This window comes from Mus caroli, chromosome 2 (genome assembly GCF_900094665.2).
Source record: "Mus caroli chromosome 2, CAROLI_EIJ_v1.1, whole genome shotgun sequence".
Taxonomy (NCBI): domain Eukaryota; kingdom Metazoa; phylum Chordata; class Mammalia; order Rodentia; family Muridae; genus Mus; species Mus caroli.
In genome coordinates, this window is record NC_034571.1 from 156,019,098 (window position 1) to 156,038,915 (window position 19,818).

At 45.2% G+C, this 19,818-nt stretch overlaps 2 protein-coding genes across 2 annotated transcripts; both read right to left on the bottom strand.

The window, feature by feature from the left end:
• Nucleotides 1-5,822: 5,822 nt before the first annotated feature.
• Nucleotides 5,823-7,127, bottom strand: LOC110290504 (WAP four-disulfide core domain protein 12-like). Its single transcript, XM_021157055.1, has 3 exons — nucleotides 7,001-7,127; nucleotides 6,710-6,860; nucleotides 5,823-6,264 (listed from the first exon to the last, which is right to left on the bottom strand). Exons 1-3 carry the CDS (start codon nucleotides 7,080-7,082, stop codon nucleotides 6,240-6,242), a joined length of 258 nt encoding a protein of 85 aa, XP_021012714.1. The 5' UTR covers nucleotides 7,083-7,127; the 3' UTR covers nucleotides 5,823-6,239.
• An 8,745-nt stretch (nucleotides 7,128-15,872) lies between these two features.
• On the bottom strand, nucleotides 15,873-17,101 carry LOC110290284 (WAP four-disulfide core domain protein 15A). The gene is made up of 3 exons (XM_021156803.1): nucleotides 16,929-17,101; nucleotides 16,640-16,798; nucleotides 15,873-16,005 (listed from the first exon to the last, which is right to left on the bottom strand). Exons 1-2 carry the CDS (start codon nucleotides 17,011-17,013, stop codon nucleotides 16,641-16,643), a joined length of 243 nt encoding a protein of 80 aa, XP_021012462.1. The 5' UTR covers nucleotides 17,014-17,101; the 3' UTR covers nucleotides 15,873-16,005; nucleotide 16,640.
• Between the last annotated feature and the right edge of the window lie 2,717 nt (nucleotides 17,102-19,818).

Here is a 19,818-nt window from a genome sequence, read left to right on the forward strand (position 1 = left end):
AGCTCAGTCAGTCCCCTGAGTTGTGATGTTCCTGCCTCAGTTTCCCCGAGAAGCTAACCATGCATCATTAGGCCCAGCCGAGCTCCTTGCCCTTACTGCTTGGTAGCAAGTGAGCACTTCGTGCCAGGGGAAGCCCTCATCTCTCCCCTGCCTCCTTCAGACCATTAAGCCAGACTCTGAACTCCAGGATCGTATTCCCTAAGACTCAAAGTCCTTTTTGCTTCTGCACTTTCTGTGTTCGGCTTGATTGATGGCCTGCAGGATGGTGTTTGAGTGAGGTATTTGCTTTTCCAACTCTCTAAGGTCTTGAAGCTCTCACAGTGTCTTAGAGGTGGGGCGGGAATCAGCACGATTGGCAAGGAATGGTGCCAAAAAAATGGGGACTGCAAAGTGCCAGGGTTGGGGTTTCTTTCTGGAGAAGTTGGCTCAGGGTGGCATGGTGAATGAGGCCAGGCTTAGCCTCTCATCTTGGGACCCTGTGGATAGAAGAGCGACTCAGACTCGTGGGGAGGGCACTTCCAAAGGTACCTAGTGGCACTGCCCTTTGCCTGGGCTGGCTTGGCTATACAGCATGGCTCCGGGTTGGCTAAAGTCTCTGGCTAGAGTCAATGAAGGAGTTACTGAGACCCCCTTCCTTGGCCTCTTTTACCAAGCCACCCACCTGTAGGGTTGTGTCTGCCTCTGCCGCAGGGCACAGCCGCTTGGGGAGGGAGAACTCAGGGTGTTTGACCCACGTGTTTATCCTACACCACCGCCAGGGTGGGTGCTTGGCTGTAGGGAAGCGCTGAGGTACTGCTCCTGGGGTAGGAAAGCACCCACCCTCAGTTTTACATCTGTGGTGTTGGCTCCACGCATCGTGGAAGAGGGTAGCTGAGGCTTAGCATCCCATGGGGGACCCAAATGGAAACTTCAGAGCACAGGGCTCCATCAAGGCCCTGCCCCAAGCTCTCCCAAAAGATGAGCAACCTGTTAGCCAGAGATGGGAGTGGACTGCTCCATCATCACACATCTAGTTCCTCGGTATTAAAAGCAGGAGGACATCATGTGATCCTGAGAAAGGATCAGAGCTTGCCTCACTTTGCCCCTCCCAGTCTGCCGCAGCCCAGCAGGAAGGGAGTGGCTTCAAGCTGAATCTTTTATACAGTCTGCTAAGCCCCTGGGAAAAGGGGCCCGCTGTGTAGGGGCTGTTGATATTTCGGGATTTTGGCACATTCTTGGTAGCTTTATTTTGGTGGGGAATTTTTATGGGCTACGTTTCCCCCAGTTACAGATTGCACACATCCATCGATGACATGCTAGTCCAGTGAAGATTATTTTGTGAAGAATTCTCCTGTGCTGCGAAGTGTTTTCTAAACACCACCCCTTGTGATGCTAAATCCACTTCATCTGCTCTTTACTGTAAGAAGTCTGATCTTTCATTTTTGTAAATAAAGACATGACAATAATCCCACTATGTAGTTTCGAAGTCACATCTCAGACACTCTTTCAAATTTTGTTTAAATGGAAATACTAAGTCAAAGAACATAATAAATTTCTTCGGGCTGCAGATATACCTGGTCAACATTCATTTCAGAAGTCAAAAGGAATATGAGAACCTCCAACTGTCAGGCATAGACATCTGTCCATTCTGTCTGCTCAGGACATCTGTCCTTGGTCGATCCTAAGCCTCCTGCCCCAGCTCTTTGATTCTGGTTGGTGGCCACAGTGTATTTCTCCTGACACAGGTGAAAGTGCAGGATCCAAGTGAAACCCACAAGATTCAGTTGTTCTTGCCCTCCACCCACCCACCCACCCCTCCCTCTGAGTCCTAGGCAGAGAAAGCCCTGCTCACAGAGCACACTCCAGAGATCTATTGCTGCCACTCATGGCCACATCTTTCCTGGACACACCCAACGCAGAATATTAAAAAAAACAAAACCTAAATAAAAATCCCACTAGTGGAAAGTTTCTCATCTTTTTTTTTTTTAATTAATTTATTTATTTATTATATGTAAGTACACTGTAGCTGTCTTCAGACACTCCAGAAGAGGGCGCCAGATCTCGTTACGGATAGTTGTGAGCCACCATGTGGTTGCTGGGATTTGAACTCTGGACCTTCGGAAGAGCAGTCGGGTGCTCTTACCCACTGAGCCATCCCACCAGCCCAAAGTTTCTCATCTTAATTAGCCTTCCTTGGAATATTGGTGGGGATAAATACTTCTCATATGTTTCCACAGGCTATTTTCCCCCCTTTGTGAATGGCTTGCTTTCATATTTTATTGTTTTGCTGGATGGCTTCTTATTTTTATTTTTGAGCTAGACTGGCGTGTGTGTGTGTGTGTGTGTGTGTGTGTGTGTGTGTGTGTAAGAGTGGTAAGAGGTAAGGGAGCAGCTGCTGGATCTGTGCTGGGATGACAAACCTGTTTTTGAATTTTAGTGTTACTGAGCTGTACTTGAACTGTGATAACCCCCAGCTGTTCTTCTGAGAGAGAGACGGAGATAATATGTATCTTATAAGCTTGTTTTGAGAACAGAATTCATTTGATAAGTGATGATGATTATCCTAATTCTCTATTTCAAGTGACTCTTTCTATTTGGGAAGGAGGACTTGTACCAAAGATTTAAATTTTAGGATAATCAAATCACCATTTCCACTTATATCTACTTCCTTTATTTGAATATCATTCAGTTGTACAAACGAAAAGATTTCACTATGAGAGTTAATGAAAAGATTTCACTATGAGACTTCCATAGATGCATATAATGTATGTACTTTGATACTGTGTTGACCTTTCTCTCTTTATAAAAAGGTTTATTTATCTTTATTTTATGCAGATGCATGTTTTGCTGGTGTAAATGTATGTACTTCACATGACTGCAATGCCCGAGGAGTCAGAAGAGGGTACAGGATTCCCTGGAACTGGAGTTACAGGAGGTTACTCCACAGGGGCTGGAAATTGACTTGAACCTGGCTGGGTCTTCTGCCTGGACAAGTACTCTAACGGCTGAGCCATTTCTCGATTTTTTAGCTCACAGTTTACACTTCATCTGGGACAGTCAAGGCGTGCAGATGGAAAAGTCAAGACAGATGCGTTACATTTGCAGTCAGGAACAGAGGGAAACACATACGTACTTGCTTCCTTGTGCTCAGCTTTATTGCTCCACTCTTACACAGTTCGGGACTCACTGCATAAGGAATAGTACTGCCCATAGTGGGCTGGGTCTTCCCATATCAATAATGTAAATAAGATAACCCACCATAGACGTGTCCACCTGTCAGCCTTACATAGATAATCAGTCCATCATGGAGACGTCTCAGGTGATTCTAGGTGGTGTCGGGTTGACAAGTAAAGCTTACTATTATTACATCATCCATGTGGTTGCTGGGAATTTTTTGTTCTTTTTTCATTATTTCTCCCCCTCCTCCTCCTCCTCTTCCTCCTCCTCCTCTTCCTCCTCATTCTCCTCTCCTTCATTTTCCTCTCCCTTCTGCCCTTCTTCCTCATTCTCCTCTCTCTCCTCTTTCTCCTCCCCTTCCTCTTCCTCCTCTTTATTTTTGATCCAGTGCTTCTGTTGTAAGAGTTACAGCTACATGATGTCTAAGTGACTTCTGGTATTCATGAATTTTACTAATTTGCATTGTTACCTCTTACATCACAGTCTTTCACTGCCCCATATGAACTCAATGATTATTTTGTTAAGTTGGGAAAAAACCAGACTCATTGTTTGCTATAACAATTTTTACTACCATTCCAAAAACGTACAGGAGAACAGTAACCCTTTTTATGAAACTCTGCACATTCCAAACTCAACAGGAGCATCTTACATTTCTTCTTGTGTACATCCAAACCATTATTTTTTTGAAATTTAAAATTTCAAGTCAACCCAACATATCATATAGTCTACCTTTAGATATTTCAGTATGGCTCTCTAAGATACGATCATTTAGGTTGAGTGTGGTGATGTGCTCCTACATTCCCAGCACCCAGGATGTGCAGCTAGCAGGATCCGAGTTCCAGGTTAGCCTGGGCTACATAGCAAAACTCTCTATCAACTCTGAAAGAAAGGGGAGAACTGAATTTGTCATTGTCACACCTAATCATCTGCCTCTGTGTTTACTTTGTTGTTGTTGTTGTTTTCGAGACAGGGTTTCTCTGTGTAGCCCTGGCTGTCCTAGAACTCAGTCTGTAGACCAGGCTGGCCTCAAACTCAGAAATCCGCCTGCCTCTGCCTCCTGAGTGCTGGGATTAAAGGTGTGCGCCACCATGCCTGGCTGTGTTTGCCTTCTATTTTCCTTATTGTTCTAAAAATGACTTCCTGGGGCTGGAGTGATGGTTCAGCAGTTAAGAGCTCATACTGCCCATGCCATCCTCCATGCTGGGTGGTTTATAACCTCTTTAACTCCAGACCAAGAAGATCTGATACCCTCTTCTGTCCTTCCTGGGTATCTGCACGTACAGGCACACACCTCTACACAGTCACATAGACATGCACATAATTAAAGATACATCTTTTTTTTTTTTAATGAGTTCAAGCAGTTTTCAGAACCAAGTCCATACACTGACACTCCCTGCATGGTTGCAACATCCTTAGATTCCTTTATTCCAGAATAAACATTTTAGCTCATTTCTGCCTGCCTCCCATTCTCCCCTTCTGTAATTTCTGCTTGAGCAAACAGGTGAATGTCTACTCAGTGTGGCTAGTATCCCTTCCTTGAGGTATCTTTCAGCCTCCTGCATCACTTGAGGAGAAGTCTATGCCTGGCTTACCCATTATTATTATTATTATTATTATTATTATTATTATTATTATTTTGGTGTTTTGAGACAGGGTTTCTCTGTATAGCTCTGGCTATCCTGGAACTCACTCTGTAGACCAGGCTGGTGTCAAACTCAGAAATCCACCTGCCTCTGCCTCCTGGTTTACCCATTTTTAATGTTGTTCAGACAGACTGCAGTACTTCAGCCAGAACACCTCAATCCTCTCATCGTAAAGTCATGTTTCCCCACAGAAGGACACGTTGTATAGCATGGGATGATGAAATGGCACCCTGTAAACAGCAGGAAGCTGTGGATGGCCAGTGCCTGTGGCGACAGCTTAATTGAGATTGCAAATTCCAGAGGGTTTAGATTGTAGTTACGTATGAACTATGTTGATCAGGATGGACATCCTTGCCTTGTGAACACTTGGTGTTTGCAGAAAAGCAGGCATATATATGCATTGTATTCTATATGCAATATGTAAGAAATTACACACACACATACACACACACACACACGTATTTTATATATTCTCTGGTACTTTAATACACAAACAAAATGTATTTAGATCATCTCTCTCATTTCTCCCTCCAAGTCCTCCTGATTCCTCTCCACATTTCTCTCTCAATCCCAATTCCTCTCTCTCTCTTAAAAATAACCCACTGAATCTAATTAGTGTGCCCATACACCCGTGGGTGTGCAGTACCATCCACTGGGGCACTGGCACCCCACCACGGGCCACACCACTGAGGAAAGCTGACTCTGCCCCCTCTAGTGGCCGTCAACAGACACATGGCTCCTCAACTCAGGGTGCAGACTGATCTGTGCAGGTCTTGTGCTGGCTACAACAGTTGCTGTGAATTTATGAGTACAGAGGCCCTGTCATGCACAGAAGACATTATCTGTGCCAATCTTCCAGGCTTTCCTAGATGTTCTCTGAGCTTGGTGGTGGTGGTGGTTGCTGTGTGATACAGGTGTCTCACTTAGGGAGAAATGATTCACAGCTCCAGAGTCACTTTGTTTTACGCCCTTTGGCCAGCTGTAAGGGCGTATCTTTTTTTTTTTTTTTTAAATCGTATTATGGACAATTTCATCCTATTTATTCAGATTTGTAAAAAAAATATCATATAATAAAGTTTAATAGTTTTTTCCAAAAAATGTATATTTCCAGAATTGTTCATGCATATATATGTATATACCTATACATACACACACAAACACACAAACAAACATATACACACACACACACACACATATAATATTGAACAAGGATTTTTTTAAACTATTAAGTTGTATTAATTAGTCTATTTGGACCACTGTAACAAATTACCATAGACTGAATGGCCTATAAACAACATTTATTTCTCAGAGTTCTGGAGGCTGGGGAGTCCAAGATCAAGGTGCCCAGAGATCCAGTATCTGGAAAGGCCTGGTCTTTGTACCTTCTTGCTGTGTCCTTCCATGGTGGAAGCAGTCCTCTGAGGCCATTTTTATGAGCTATCACACCTTACTCTGAGGGCTCTGTCTATGAAAGAGGAAGAGAACCTGCTGAAGAGGGATGCTCACACTGGGGTCAGGCTGGATGGGTAGGCTGTTCCTTCTTTTGCACACAAGGACTCGGAGACCAGGTTGCCCACGGGCTGCCCGTTTCTCCCATACTCTAAGCCTGAGGACCCCCGGGGGCAGGTGCTAGGTGACAGCAAGTTTAGAGGAGGAAAGGACAGAGTGGGACTTGTGTGAGCAGTCCTGGGAGGAGGAAAAGCCCAGGGGCTTTCACCTGACTCTGCTTGGTTGATGTCCCTGTCACGCCTCCCCCTTTGTACAAAGGAGACGGTCAAGGCCTCTGGTCTCTGAGATCCCATAAGCTCACACCCGTCTCTCTGCCCCTTGGCTCTAAGAATCCTCCATGCTTCCAGGAGACAGAGACTGGGGAGGTGGGAGGGCCGAGCACAGCACTGGGAACTACTTACTCTTCACTGTTGTCTTTCACAGGCGGCACACATTTGAAGCCACATCGCCAGAAGCAGCATAGCTCCTGATCTCTGCAGTCATTGTCACCGTAACACTGGGGATCATCTTCCCTGAAGCAGCGGACATTGTCCGCCGGGCAAACTCCTTTCTCTTTATTTGGTGGAAGAAGGCACAAGGTGAGTGGCGGGGGTAAAGGGTAGGGTGGGGTCGGCGGGGGGGGGCACTCCATCCCTTCCTATAATCTGGGAGTTCCCATCCCAGCTCTAGGCAGCTCGCCCGTACCCACTTACCCTCGCCTTTGACTCCACCTCCCGTTACCAGAGTAGAAGAAATGAGGAGCGTAGTGAGGACCAAGATACTGTTTGACCACATGTTGCTGTGAGGCTGAGGCTGGTGCTGGGGTGGTGCTGAGGCTGAGGCTGGCTTTCTACTGTTTCTGCTGGGCGTGGCAATGGGCAGGGCTGAAGGTTTGCTGATGACAGGGAAAGCCTGTGCTTTCCAAGCCCTGTCAGAAATGGCCACCATTTTGAGGGAGGGACTTGGGTCCTTCCAAGATTTCCTAACTGTGAGATCCTCTGTTTGCACAAGAAGTCTCTGCCGAGGCCAAGTTGCCATCAAGACTGTATTATCTTACATCAGGAGGAAGGCAGCACAAAGGGCACCCTAGGACACACAGCCTGGCAGCACGTGGCAGGACCCATTTTCTTCAAATCTGATGTTCACTATTGAGCCCTCTTTCTGGGTGGCCCGCCCTAGACAGAGGTCTTACTTCTTCCTGTCATATCTAGACTGGTCCTCAGCTTTTTCCTCACCCCAAGGAGGGATCTGTCACTATGTGCTCCAAACCATGCCACCCCATTACTTTAATGTTTTTAAAGCCTATTTTTAATGATGGTTCTTAAACACTTTAACTTCCTTTCTAGCCCACTGCCCACCAGAGGCAGTGGAAAAGAAAGGATATGGGGGAAGTGGACCTGTTTAGAAAGGTTCTTGGGAGAAACTCCCATCTGCACTGTCAGGAAATCAGCAGTTCAGTGCACAGGAGTCAGCAGCGGCTCGATCCACTCCCAAACACTTCATGGCTACACCAGCCATCCAGTTCGGTAGAATCAGGATAGATAACATGAATCAGCAGCAGTGTGACTACCTAGCAGAGACATGCAGGCTTCAGCCTCTGCACAAGTCGGCAGGAGGGACCAGGGGGAATGCCAGGAGACGTTCCAATCAGCCAAGCAAAGGTTAGCAAAGATTAGCAAGACCACCAAGCTTTTAGCTATGCAAGCAAGCCAAGCTCCCTCCCATTGCTGGTCGAGTTCACTTTATACACCCTCCCCACATGTCTCGCCTCAGCACATGAGTCTGTCTAAGCTGACACCAAGCTGCCAATTATCTAGAATCTGCAGAAGTGAAAGAAGCTGAAACAAGCCACAGCACACCACCAAAAGTTTTTTGGTGCATTTCTCTCTATGGAAGTCCCAGCAAATGCAGGTCAACTACACAATGTAAGACGGACCAATACCCATGTTTCATTAGCGAAGAATCCATCACATATCCTTTCACGTGCTTGCTTTAGCAGACCATCCTTTCACTGGTGTCTGCTTCAGCGAAATGTTTCTACACGAGTCTGCCTCAGCTTTTCACCTGTGGCCACTTCAGGAAAACACTTCTTCATGTGTTTGCCCCAGCAAAACACCATCTAACACAACTGACTCTCCAAAGAGCCCTTAAGTTTCCACTTCATCACCCCCCACACACCACAGGTGGAAGCAGACCTTGGCCCTGTCACTAGTGTGACCGAAGGCTCTTCCTTCCTAAAATTCACTTTCCTTAGTCATAAAATGGGTCTGCTGGTTCTATTTCATTCATAGGAATTATGTTTTATTTCCTGAAGTGCCTCTCCCAACCCACTCAGCCTCTTCAGCTCTTACATCTTGGACTCCGGGTTGCCTCCCTTCAGAGATAGGAATACGTTATGGACTCTGAGATTGGGGACCTTTTGGGAGGGGAGCCTACAGGCAGAGTGATGCTTATGTGTATGGTGCAAGATAGCTCTACGGACGGAAAAAAGTCCTGCACAAGCCCAGACACTGGAGAGAATAAATTAATAAAATGTTAACGGAAAGATGAGGAAAGAGAGTGCTTTTGAGGAAGTCCTTTCCTCTTTCAGCAGTTCCCCAAGGTCAGCCGTGGACCATTTTGCTTAAGCTGGTGTTTTCCTTGAGTTTGCTAGTTTGAATAAGGTTTGTATTTGAGAATGGGGTGTGCCTATTTCCTGGAGTATAAAAGAGACTGATTTGAAATCAAGTAGAGAGAGGGAGGATCCTTCCGTCAGGCTTCCTATTGGGCCATGAATCTTGGCTCCCTAGTCTGTCTGTCCCAGAGATGAACTCAGAGACTTGCTGAGCAAACATGTGAATGCTGGCGGATGCTGGCGGATGCTGGCGGATGCTGGCGGATGCTGGCGGATGCTGGCGGATGCTGGCGGATGCTGGCGGATGCTGGCGGATGCTGGCTGCTCCCCACCTCCTTACTCTCACTAACAATGGTGGCTTGAATATGCTTGACCCAGGGAGTGGCACTGTCAGGAGATGTGACCTTGTTGGAGGAAGTGTGTCACTGTAGGGGTGAGCTTTGAGACCCTTCTCCTAGCCACCTGGAAGACAAGTCTCTCCTTGCTGCAGACGGATAGGATGCAGAACTCTTGGCTACTCCAGCCACCAATGTCTGTCCGCACGCCCCCATGCTTTCTGCCATGATGATAATGGATGGAACCTCTGAAAGTATAAGCCAGTCCCAATCAAGTTGTCCTTTACAGGAGTTGCCTTGGTCATGGTGTCCTTTCACAGCAATGGAAACCCTAAGGCACCAACTTTCAAAATATGCAGAAAATATTAAAAACCAGATCAGTGATGCTCATACACACTCATATACCTATATTGGAATGAACAATTAATAGCAGTTTGGGGTATCTAGATCAATGGTTGTTGAGACATTTAAAACCAAACTACAGAAGGTATTTCCTCCAGGCTTAACAGTATATGATATGCAAATCTAATAATGAAAATCTCCAACAGACAAAATGGTGATCATAGCTTAGGAAACTGATGATAAATGCTACGTGGGACCAATACTATATATTTGCTTTTCTGTCTCCAAAGTATATTTGTACCTAACTTTTGATGCAATTTTTTCAAGACAAACAAACAAACACCAGCCCAACTTTACTATAGAGTAAGCTCTACAGATGAAAACAGGCAAACGATGTTTTTACCCTCTGAAAACTGCAGCTTTAAGCCTATATTTTATAAAGGCACTTTTTTTGAAGTTGTTTTTGTTTTCTTGAGACAGGGTTTCTCTACAGAGCCCTGGCCATCCCAGGAACTTACTATGTAGACCAGGATGGCCTTGAACTCATAAAGATGCCCCTGCTTCTGCTTCTCAAATGCTGAAATTAAAGGTATGCACCTCCATGCCCAGCAACTTAAAATAACTTAACAGAGCATCACGGAGCATCACAGATTAGAACCAACAGGCCACTGCTGTTCTAAGAGGCTGCTCTCGCCTCAAACTTTCTGTTAGCCCTTCTTAGGTTTTACCTCCTTATGTTTGTGTCCTTGGTGGACGTGGATGTTGTCAAGCCCTGTGTCCTCTGAGGTATGGATCACAAGGTGGAGTGAAGGCTCTCTTGGGACTAAATGTTGCATCAGAGGTCATTTTCCTCTCTAGGTAACTTTGGTCTTGGTTTAAAAGAACAATCTGCTTTTGTTACTCTGACCATTCTCCCATTTATGTGGAAGTGAGATGACTCTAAATGATACTGGAGAGCTGGGCACATAGGTGCAGGCCTGTCATCTCTGCACTCAGCGGGTGGAGGCAGGAAACTCAGTTGTTGGAGACTAGCCTGGACTACATTAGTGAGACCTCTCTCACCTAACATGTAACAGAAGCAGCAATGCTCCTTGAACCCCCAATCAAAAAGAGCGTATTCTGTGTGTGCATGGCCCTCCCAACCCAGCCTAGCATATTCTCTGGGCACGAAACACATTTTTGTAGCTACAGCTAAATAACACTTTAGTTTTGTGTGTAGCATTCTGGAAAAAGCAAAGTGACCAGGACAGAGACGGTGTTTAAATGGGATATAATGGAAAACAAAACTCGAAAAACCCAAAAAGGTGGTGGAGACGTTTTTAGAGATAGAAAAGTACTGTATCCTGATTGTGGTTCTCAGGACTCAGCTCTTATTTGTTAAAATGTATACCGCTAGACCTAAAATAAATGCATTTTAGTGAATATACATGTTAGTCAAAGTTCTCCAGAGGTACAAACAAAACCAGCAGATTTTGGGGTGGGGCTTTAAGGAGGTGGCTCATGTGACTGTCTGTGTGTGTGGGGGGGTGCCAAGTGCAGGGGTTGTGAGGTCAGGATGGCAGGTGAACAATTCAGCTAAGATCTGACACCGGATGTCGCACTGTTGGATTAGAAGTGTGCAGGGTGACGGGCTGGGAACCTAGACAGGAATTATGTCTTGAGAATTCTTTGTTCTTCCATCTTCCTCTTAACGCTCTTAATTGTTTGGATGAGGGCTACTCACACTGTAGCGGGGGGTGGTGGGGTGGGTCTCCTTTTTGGGTCTTTACAGTTTCTGACCCCACTTAGGCCCTGGACTCTCATACACAAAGGCTTGTGTACTTGTGGTGGTGGTGTGTGTGTGGTGGTGGTGGTGGTGGTGAGTGTGTGTGTGTGTGTGTGTGTGTGTGTATGTGTGTGTGTGTGTGTGTGTGTGTGTGTGTGTGTTGGTGTGTGTGGAGGTGTGTGTGTGTGCTGGTGGTGGTGTGTGTGGAGGTGTGTGTGTGTGGGTGCTGGTGGTGGTGTGTGTGGAGGTGTGTGTGNCCCACTTAGGCCCTGGACTCTCATACACAAAGGCTTGTGTACTTGTGGTGGTGGTGTGTGTGTGGTGGTGGTGGTGGTGGTGAGTGTGTGTGTGTATGTGTGTGTGTGTGTGTGTGTGTGTGTGTGTGTGTGTGTGTGTGTGTGTGTGTGAAGGAGCAGAGACAAAGTGTTAGCGGGGGAAGAACAGGACATCAGCCTCCAGACGACACTTTGGGCCAGCTCCTCCGGCCCACTGCTGGTACCTCAGAGTTAACTGAACTCTCTCACACACACACACCCCCTTGAGCTTCCTGGAACTTTCTGCAAGGCTTTCAAGTGTTCCGAGAGCCTGAAATGACTATGAGGAAGAAGAAGACGATCAGAAGGTGTTGAAGAGAGCCTAGCAGACACTGAGGAGTTGAGACTGCAGGTTTCCAGGCCGTGTTAGGAAAATGGGTTGCAATGGGCTGAGCCTACTGCAGCTATCCAGGTCAGCTTTTCCTTCAGCCGAGAGACTGACTGGTTTCAAAATGACAGAACCAACTCCTCCCTCTAGTCTCTATATGAAAATCCAAGGGTGTGACATTATTTACTGTAATTACTTCATCTCAGGCATGTGAAGGAATTGTGCATATATTTGGGATAAGGTTGAGTTTTATGTCATTTTAGTCAAAGAGAGGATAATTCTTGAAAATTATACTGCCAACTCCTAGGGATGGCATCACCAGCTCAGGTATAGGCTTGCTGTGTGCCCAGTGCCAGCTCTGGTATAGGTTTGCTGTGTGCAAAGTGTACTGGTAAGAAGGAGTTTGTTCCAGGAAGGCTGCCCAGTTTGCTGAAGCAAGCAGAAAGCCTTGCACAAGATGACATAACTCATCCCCGCTTAACAGTAATTATTTATTGGCTCACAGTGTCATTGTGTTAGTGACTACAGCAGCCATAATTCGACAACAAAATAGTCCTGCTCTGTTGTACTTCATGTGGCTGTCCAATAAAAAACGCACGTTTATTGCTACGGAGTTTAAAATGCCCACTTCTTATCAGAGAGGAGAAAGAACTGAGCTTTGGATAGCATCTTTTCCCCAGAGAAGAGTAAAGTTGACACATGTCAGAGGACTCACAGCTGCTGGAATTTCTTTCTTTTATTTTTTAAAGTATTATTTTATTTGTCTAAGTGTTTTGACAGAATCTATGTCTTCGCATTATGTGCAGGTCTGGTGCCTGAGGGGTCCAGATGGGGTATTGGATCTCCTGGAACTGGAGTTACAGATCATTGTGAGCCACCATGTGGGTGCAGGGAATAGAACCTGGGACCTCTGGAGGAGCAGCCACTGCTCTTAACCACTCCACTATTTCTCCAGGTCCTCTTTTATCTTTCTTTGTTAGTCAATGTTACCATCAAACGAAGAAGAAGTTCAGCTTTACTAAGAACACTGAGAAGTGCAGTGTATCCATTTGATGTAAATGACACTACTAAATCTGTACCTAACATTTTATACCTTGTGACTGTTAGATGGCAAAGCAGGTCCCTAAGATGGCAGTGCAGCTGCCAATACCCTAAGATGGCTCCCTGAGTGGACCTGGGGCAGATGGCCGTGAGTAAATGGAAATCTAATGATCAGCGTTTCTCAGAAACCCTGTGACTCAGGGACCTTGCTTATCAGATAACTGCAGTTTCCAAGGTGTCCCCTAAATGGCCATCTACCACAGGCAAAAGGACATCTGATACTCATAAACTGGCCTCACTGCATCAGGCACAAACCCTTTCCAGTACGCTTGCCCTGGGGATTCTGTTCTACCCAGGACAAAAACAAAACCTCCTGAGATGAAAGAAGGGGTCGGCTCTTAAGCATCCAGGAACTTTGCAAAGCCCTTTAACTCTTTTGGCTGGGCTGCTGTTCACTTCCCTTGTCAGACACTCAGCAGTTTGTTCTCCAATAAACTTTTTCCACGAATACAGTGGCCTTGCCACACTTGCGACTATGCAAATATTATAGATACCTTAAAAGGCAACTGAAAACATGGCACTGAATAGGTAGTTTCCCTCAAACCTTTTTCCTTGTATTTGCTAACAAAAGTTTAGTAGGCTGCAGGGAACCACGGTGTTGGCTTGGCCTAGCTGCCCGAGAGACATATGTCATAGGCTTTGTCAGGTTAGAGCCTATGACTCTTGGCACACAATGTGCCTTCCTGTTTCTCAGAAACTGATACATTCACTCACTCAGGCAGTGAAGCATCCAGGCCTCTCTATGCTTCACTGTATGTTCTCTTGAAAGTCAAGGAGGCACAGAAGCTTGACAGGACAATTGGTCTTAGACATGAATGTGTGTACCCTGCCTAACCACAAAGGTCACTCTCTCTTGGGAACGACAACTGTATTGATCCTGGTAATTGCCATTATGTTGTCTAAAAAAAAAAAAAAAAAAAAATCCGACTGCTCTCAAGAAAATTGTCACAGCAGTGGTTGTGCTGTGGCCCCTCCAACCAGGCCTGATTTAATTCCTCGTGGCCATATTGAGTGGTCTTGTCCAGTAAGTAAGCACAGGCATTTACAGGTGGTGCCAAAAACAGGGACCCAAAATATAGGGAGAGAGTGGGGGGGGGTTAAAAGGAGAGGGACTCCTGAGAATGTGTACACACAAGGATAATGAGGCAGGAGAGTTCATTGGAGTTAAAAAGATGGGACAGCAGGCTCAAAGAATCAGCAAGGTTGCTGGAGAAAAGAGTTAAAGCAGGCTGCACCATCAGTTGATGAAATCCCAGGAGTTCATTAGTGAACTTCGGCCTCTTTCCATGAAGAGGGATCTCTGGATCCCAGAACTTGGTCTGGGCTGGGAAGAACAATTCAGGGAGGGAGAATTAGATGCAAGGGGATCAGAAAAAAAAATTTCCTAATGATGCTTGCCAGCTTTGACAAGAAATAAAAAAAAAAAAAAAAAAACAGCGGCAGATAAAAATGTCCCGCTAAAATTAAAAATAAAAGTGATCAAGGAAAGGCAGAAATTAATACTGGAAAGAAGCTGAAGACACACGTAGCGCCTCTCTGTGTGACGAGGCTGAGGGGTTCTGCTTCCTCTCTTGCTCGCGCACCCCCAGCTCCAATTCCCTCTGCTTCCAACCCTGCCTGCCCTCCAAGTGCAGGTCCTGACAACATGGAAACTTGTTTTATTACTTTGTTTCATTCTTTTTTTTTCTGAGGTTTCTCCCACTCCATGAAAGAGAATTAACTCAAGGTGAGCCAGGAGACTTTGTATGGAGCCCCAGAGGTGGGAAAAAATGTGGAAGGATTTTCTCTTTTCTCGTTGAGTAAAATGCCTGATCCTAATAACCCTGGGGAAAGAGTTAGAAATTCTATACCCATTTCTTTAAGACTAAGGATCTCAAGCAGGCTTGTGCTCAGTACTCACCAATTGCTCCTTCCTTTTGCATTGTCTATTTTTGGGGGAAGATTTTCTTCCCTCTGACTGGAAGATTTTAGAAAAAAAATAGTAGTGACTATTTACTATGGCTGATTATTCAGAAAGATGTCAGGACCAAGCTATCAGAAATCAACAAGATAACATGTCCACAACTTTTCGAAATGTTAACAGAAGAAGGCATGTAAAGTGATGCTCTACGGGAGATCACATATCCTGCTGAGGCTTATGGGAAAATCAATGCTTTGTCTTCACAAGCACAGTTACTAGGTTCTGAAAAAAAGAAAAGGACAGACGAACTTTCTAAGACTAGACAGGGACCAGATGAGCTGACTTTTGCTTTTGTAGGAAGTCAATTGCCTGATGGTGGATAGAGACAGGGATGTCTATTGTTAAACAACTGACATGTTAAACAACTGCGACATACCAGACTACCATAGTTCTTTTAGGGAAAAAAGGGGAGATATTAAATGATTACATCTGGCTCTATGATGCTATACCCAAATGCCTTTCCAACTTGGATATATTGTGAGGTAAGACCTTTTAAGTGGTATGGCCTGGTGGCAGTTAATTAGGTCCTGTGAGTAACACCTTCAGAAAACAATCAATGCGTATCTGGAATTATTCCTTTGGGATAAGCTGATGCCATCATTTTTTCTTCTGTGCGAAATGCTCTTGAGTTTCACATGTGTTGCCACCACTGTGTGATGCCATTCACTAGGGGCTCTAAGTAGATTTGTAAATGACTGACAGTACATTCCCGAGCCTCTAGAACTGTAAGAAAGATAAATCTCTTTTCTATGTAAAATATCTAGCTTCAAGCAGTTGGTATGGCACCAGAAAACAGTTATTACATAGGGATGTATTTTTTGTTTTGCTTTAATATTAATAATACACATTTAATTCACTAATAAGAGGGGTCTATGAGACAGAAGAACTTGAGGTCAGCCATCCAAGTTGGAGCCAATGCTGTCGTTATTTTCCCAGACTTGGTTAAGAAAGGTTTTCATCTAGGAAGAGAAGAATCAGAGATAGGAACCATTGTAAGTTTTTCTGGGGACATGGTTTGGGGACCCAAAGCCACCATGGCCTGAATCCTGCTAGGTTTTAGTTCTCCCAGGAGAACTGAGCTATGCTGTCTGTCAAAGAGTTACGGATCTAAGGCTGGAGGATTCTAGGCAATTCAACCATGAATTATGATCTCGTAATCCCTTACTTTCCAATTGAAATGCCAAGTTCAATAAACTGAGAAAAGGGGCAGTTAAAAATAATCATGTTCCCCTGCCCTGCCCCCACCAAATTAGTAATAGTTGGATGGCTTAGCGACAATGCTGTCCAAATTGTCCATTATACAGGGAAGTCTGGTGCCCATTTCAAGCAGGGTGTTATGTATGTCAGGCTGACCTCAAACTTCCTATGTGGCCAGGGATGACACAGGATCCATAATCCTTTGGTCTCAACCTCTCAAATTCTAGTATTACAGGTGTAGGCCACCACTTGAGTGTTTATAGGCAACCCCCAACTTAAAAGCTCTGACTACAATGTTTTCCATGGGTTCTGGGCACTCCGCTAAACAGACAAGATGGGTCCAAGGGCAGGTTTCTGGGGCAGCCCGGAGTACAGCGGACCTGAGGGGCCACTCACTTCAAGTCAAGGTTGTCCAGGGTTCCTCACACCGCATCTGACAGTAGTAGAAGCAGCATTTTTTGGTGCCCTTGCACCCTTTATCATGGTTACATAAGGGTAACAGGATAAACGGGCAGTCAAGAAGAAACTCCGGACAGTACCCCTGTTTCGGCGTAACTGCAGGAAAAAATGCCCTGAGTGATAGGAAGCACTGCTGGGACCCCTCCGAGGACCTACCTGGTTCCACAGAATTCTCAGACAAAAACGCTCCCCCGACCCCAGGACCCCCAGGACCATTCTGCATCACCTCCTTTCCTAGTTGCTCTAGGCTGCGCCATACTAAGGCAAAGGAGGATGGTTGTTGTGAACAGTAGGAGGCTGCTTGGCTTCATCTCCCGAGAGGATTGATTGCCCTGTGAACATGGAGGGAGGACGTTTGAATCTGCCGCTGCGCTGGGCCGTGGATAACCAGCAGGGAAGCTGAGGTCACAGGTCAGGAAAACGGAAGTGCATCAACCCGGAACAGGAAGGGTTTAGCTGGTTCCTTTCAAGCCCCACGCCTACCCCTTTTTACAAGAGGAAGACAATGTCCTCTTCTTAGGGACTAGCAGGGCTAGTCTGGCATTTCCTAATACATAACTTATGCTGTAGGTTCAAGCACCAAGAGAATTGTTGTTCAGAGACCGTGTGTCCAGGCCAGCCAACCCACTCTTATCCTGTAGCCAGAATGAAACACCACTTCACAAATACTGCTCAGGTATGGGTGCACAGGAGGCTTAACTTTTAGCATGTTAATGTTTAAATGAAGATGTTTTAGGAAAAAGAGATTCCCCCATGCTCGCAAAAGCCTGTGAAAATGGACCGTACCAAAAAAAAAAAAAAAAAACAAACTGAACAAAGTCACTTCCTAGTTCTGGACTCCAAAGTGACCAGATCGACTTTAGTTTATGGGTACATTTCCTTTCTTGTTAGCTGTGTCTGCCTAGGCACCAGGTGCCTATGGGGGCTTACTCTACCAAGAGTCGCGGCTGTACCAGAAATGCCTACATTGGAACAAAAAGACGGGAAATCTTGGCAGCTTGAGGGACTTCTCCTCCCAAGATTTCTCCCCACCCCCTACCCCCAATAATACGACCTTGCCCCTGAACTAAGGGTTCACACTGCAGCCTTGGGAGATGAGCAGTTCCAGATCGAACCCTACTTCCCAGTCATCTCTGGGGTGTCTAATTATAACTGTCTCAGGCCATATGGCCAAATCACATGGTTTTTCTTCTTTCTGTGGCCTGGCCAAAGCACACCTGGGATAATGAGACACCAGAAGGGCACCTTTGACTTTACTGTTCTTTGTGGCTTACAAAATTATTACAAGTACACTTGTGCAGTGGTAACTAAGTCTATGATTTAACCAGGCATGGTTCTGAGTTATCCAGTCCTCCACTCTTACACATGAGGAGTACAAAATTAGTTCACAGACCAGACACCATGGGTAATGGCTTTGACAGAATCCTTGAGGTTACACCACAAACAGATGAGAATTCAGTGGTTTTTCTTAACAACAAGAGGCCATAAGTCAATATACCTGCCTTGATGCAGCCTCTCCAGCAGGAGCTGCAGTACTAGCCTCTCGTTTTATTTCTCAACTGGCTTCAGATTTTAGGAAGAAGAAAGAAGAAAAAGAAGGAAGAGGAGGAGGAGGAGGAGGAGGAGAAGGAGTAGAAGAAGAAGAAGAAGAAGAAGAAGAAGAAGAAGAAGAAGAAGAAGAAAAACAGCTTAAAAAGACTGAAGATAGCCCCCAAGCCCCCATACAGGAGTTGGTAAAAATGGCATTGAAGGTCTTTAAACACCCGAGAGTAGGTGGCCAAGCCTTCTTACCAGGCTTGGCTATAGCAGAAGGCTAAGCTCCAGGGCCAAGCCTTGACAGCTGCCCTATAGGCTTAGATTTTTTTTTTTTTTAAGATTTATTTATATGGGTACACTGTAGCTGTCTTCAGACACACCAGAAGAGGGCATCAGATATCAGATCCCATTACAGATGGTTGTAAGCCACCATGTGGTTGCTGGGAATTGAGCTCAGGACCTCTGGAAGAATAGTCAGTGCTCTAAACCGCTGAGCCATCTCTCCAGCCCTTAATAAGGGTTCTTAAACCCTTAACTTCCCTTCTAGCCCACCACCCACCAGAGGTAGTGGAAAGGAAAGGTTAATAGAGCAAAGGAGGATGGGGACCTGTTTAGAAATAGTTCTTTGAAGCATATTCGATCTGCATTGTCAGGATGTCAGCAGTTCAGTTCACAGGAATCAGCAGTGGCAGCTGGATCCATGATCCAGAAGAAACCCCGAGGCTCTGCCAATTGCCCTGAATCTGAGGAAGCAACAAAAAACCCCACAGAAACACTGCCAGATTTTTTTTTTTTTTTTGGTGCATTTCTTTCTATGAAGTCCCAACAAACGGTGACTAGCAAAGAATGGTAAGGTGAATCAATGCCATTCAGCATCGTCCACTGTCTGGTGGGTTATATTTATATCCTTTCCAAACATTGCGTGATCTCTCAAGCATCTGCTCCAGCAAAACATCCCATGCCCCCTTTCCAGGCAGATCCTAGGAAAACACCACGTGTTTTCCCAGCAGAACATCCTCCCACGGATCTGTGTCGGCAAACACATCTTCTCATAAGACAGTTTCCAGAAAAATATCACATGTCACAACCGAGTCTCCACAGAAACCAGAAACTTCCACTTCACTGCCCTGAGGCCAATGGCTAGTTGTTCAACACTGAGCTGCTAGAAAATACAAATAAGTAGCAACATATGTTTAATGAATTAGGTGTATTTAATGATCAAGATCTATAAACTCCAAGATTTCATGAGGTTCACAATAATATCTGTCTAGCTGTTTTGTCTTTTAAGCTTTAGCTGTTTGGATGAACTAAGCTAGACAGGAAACTACAATGACCTATAATGGTGCAATATAGTAGGATCAGAAAAGTTGCTAGTCTCTCTATGGACTGTATCTATTATTAAACGTTTTATTTGATACTAGAAGAGCTTCAGTTCAAAATCCTGATTTTTAAGGCTCAAACCTAATAGGGCTAAACCTAAAGTCCTTGTCTTATGAAAGCCTCTAAATTATTGTAAATTGTTAAGGATAATTAGGAAGTGCAAGGTTTTAAAAAATTTTTAATTAGGTATTTTCCTCATT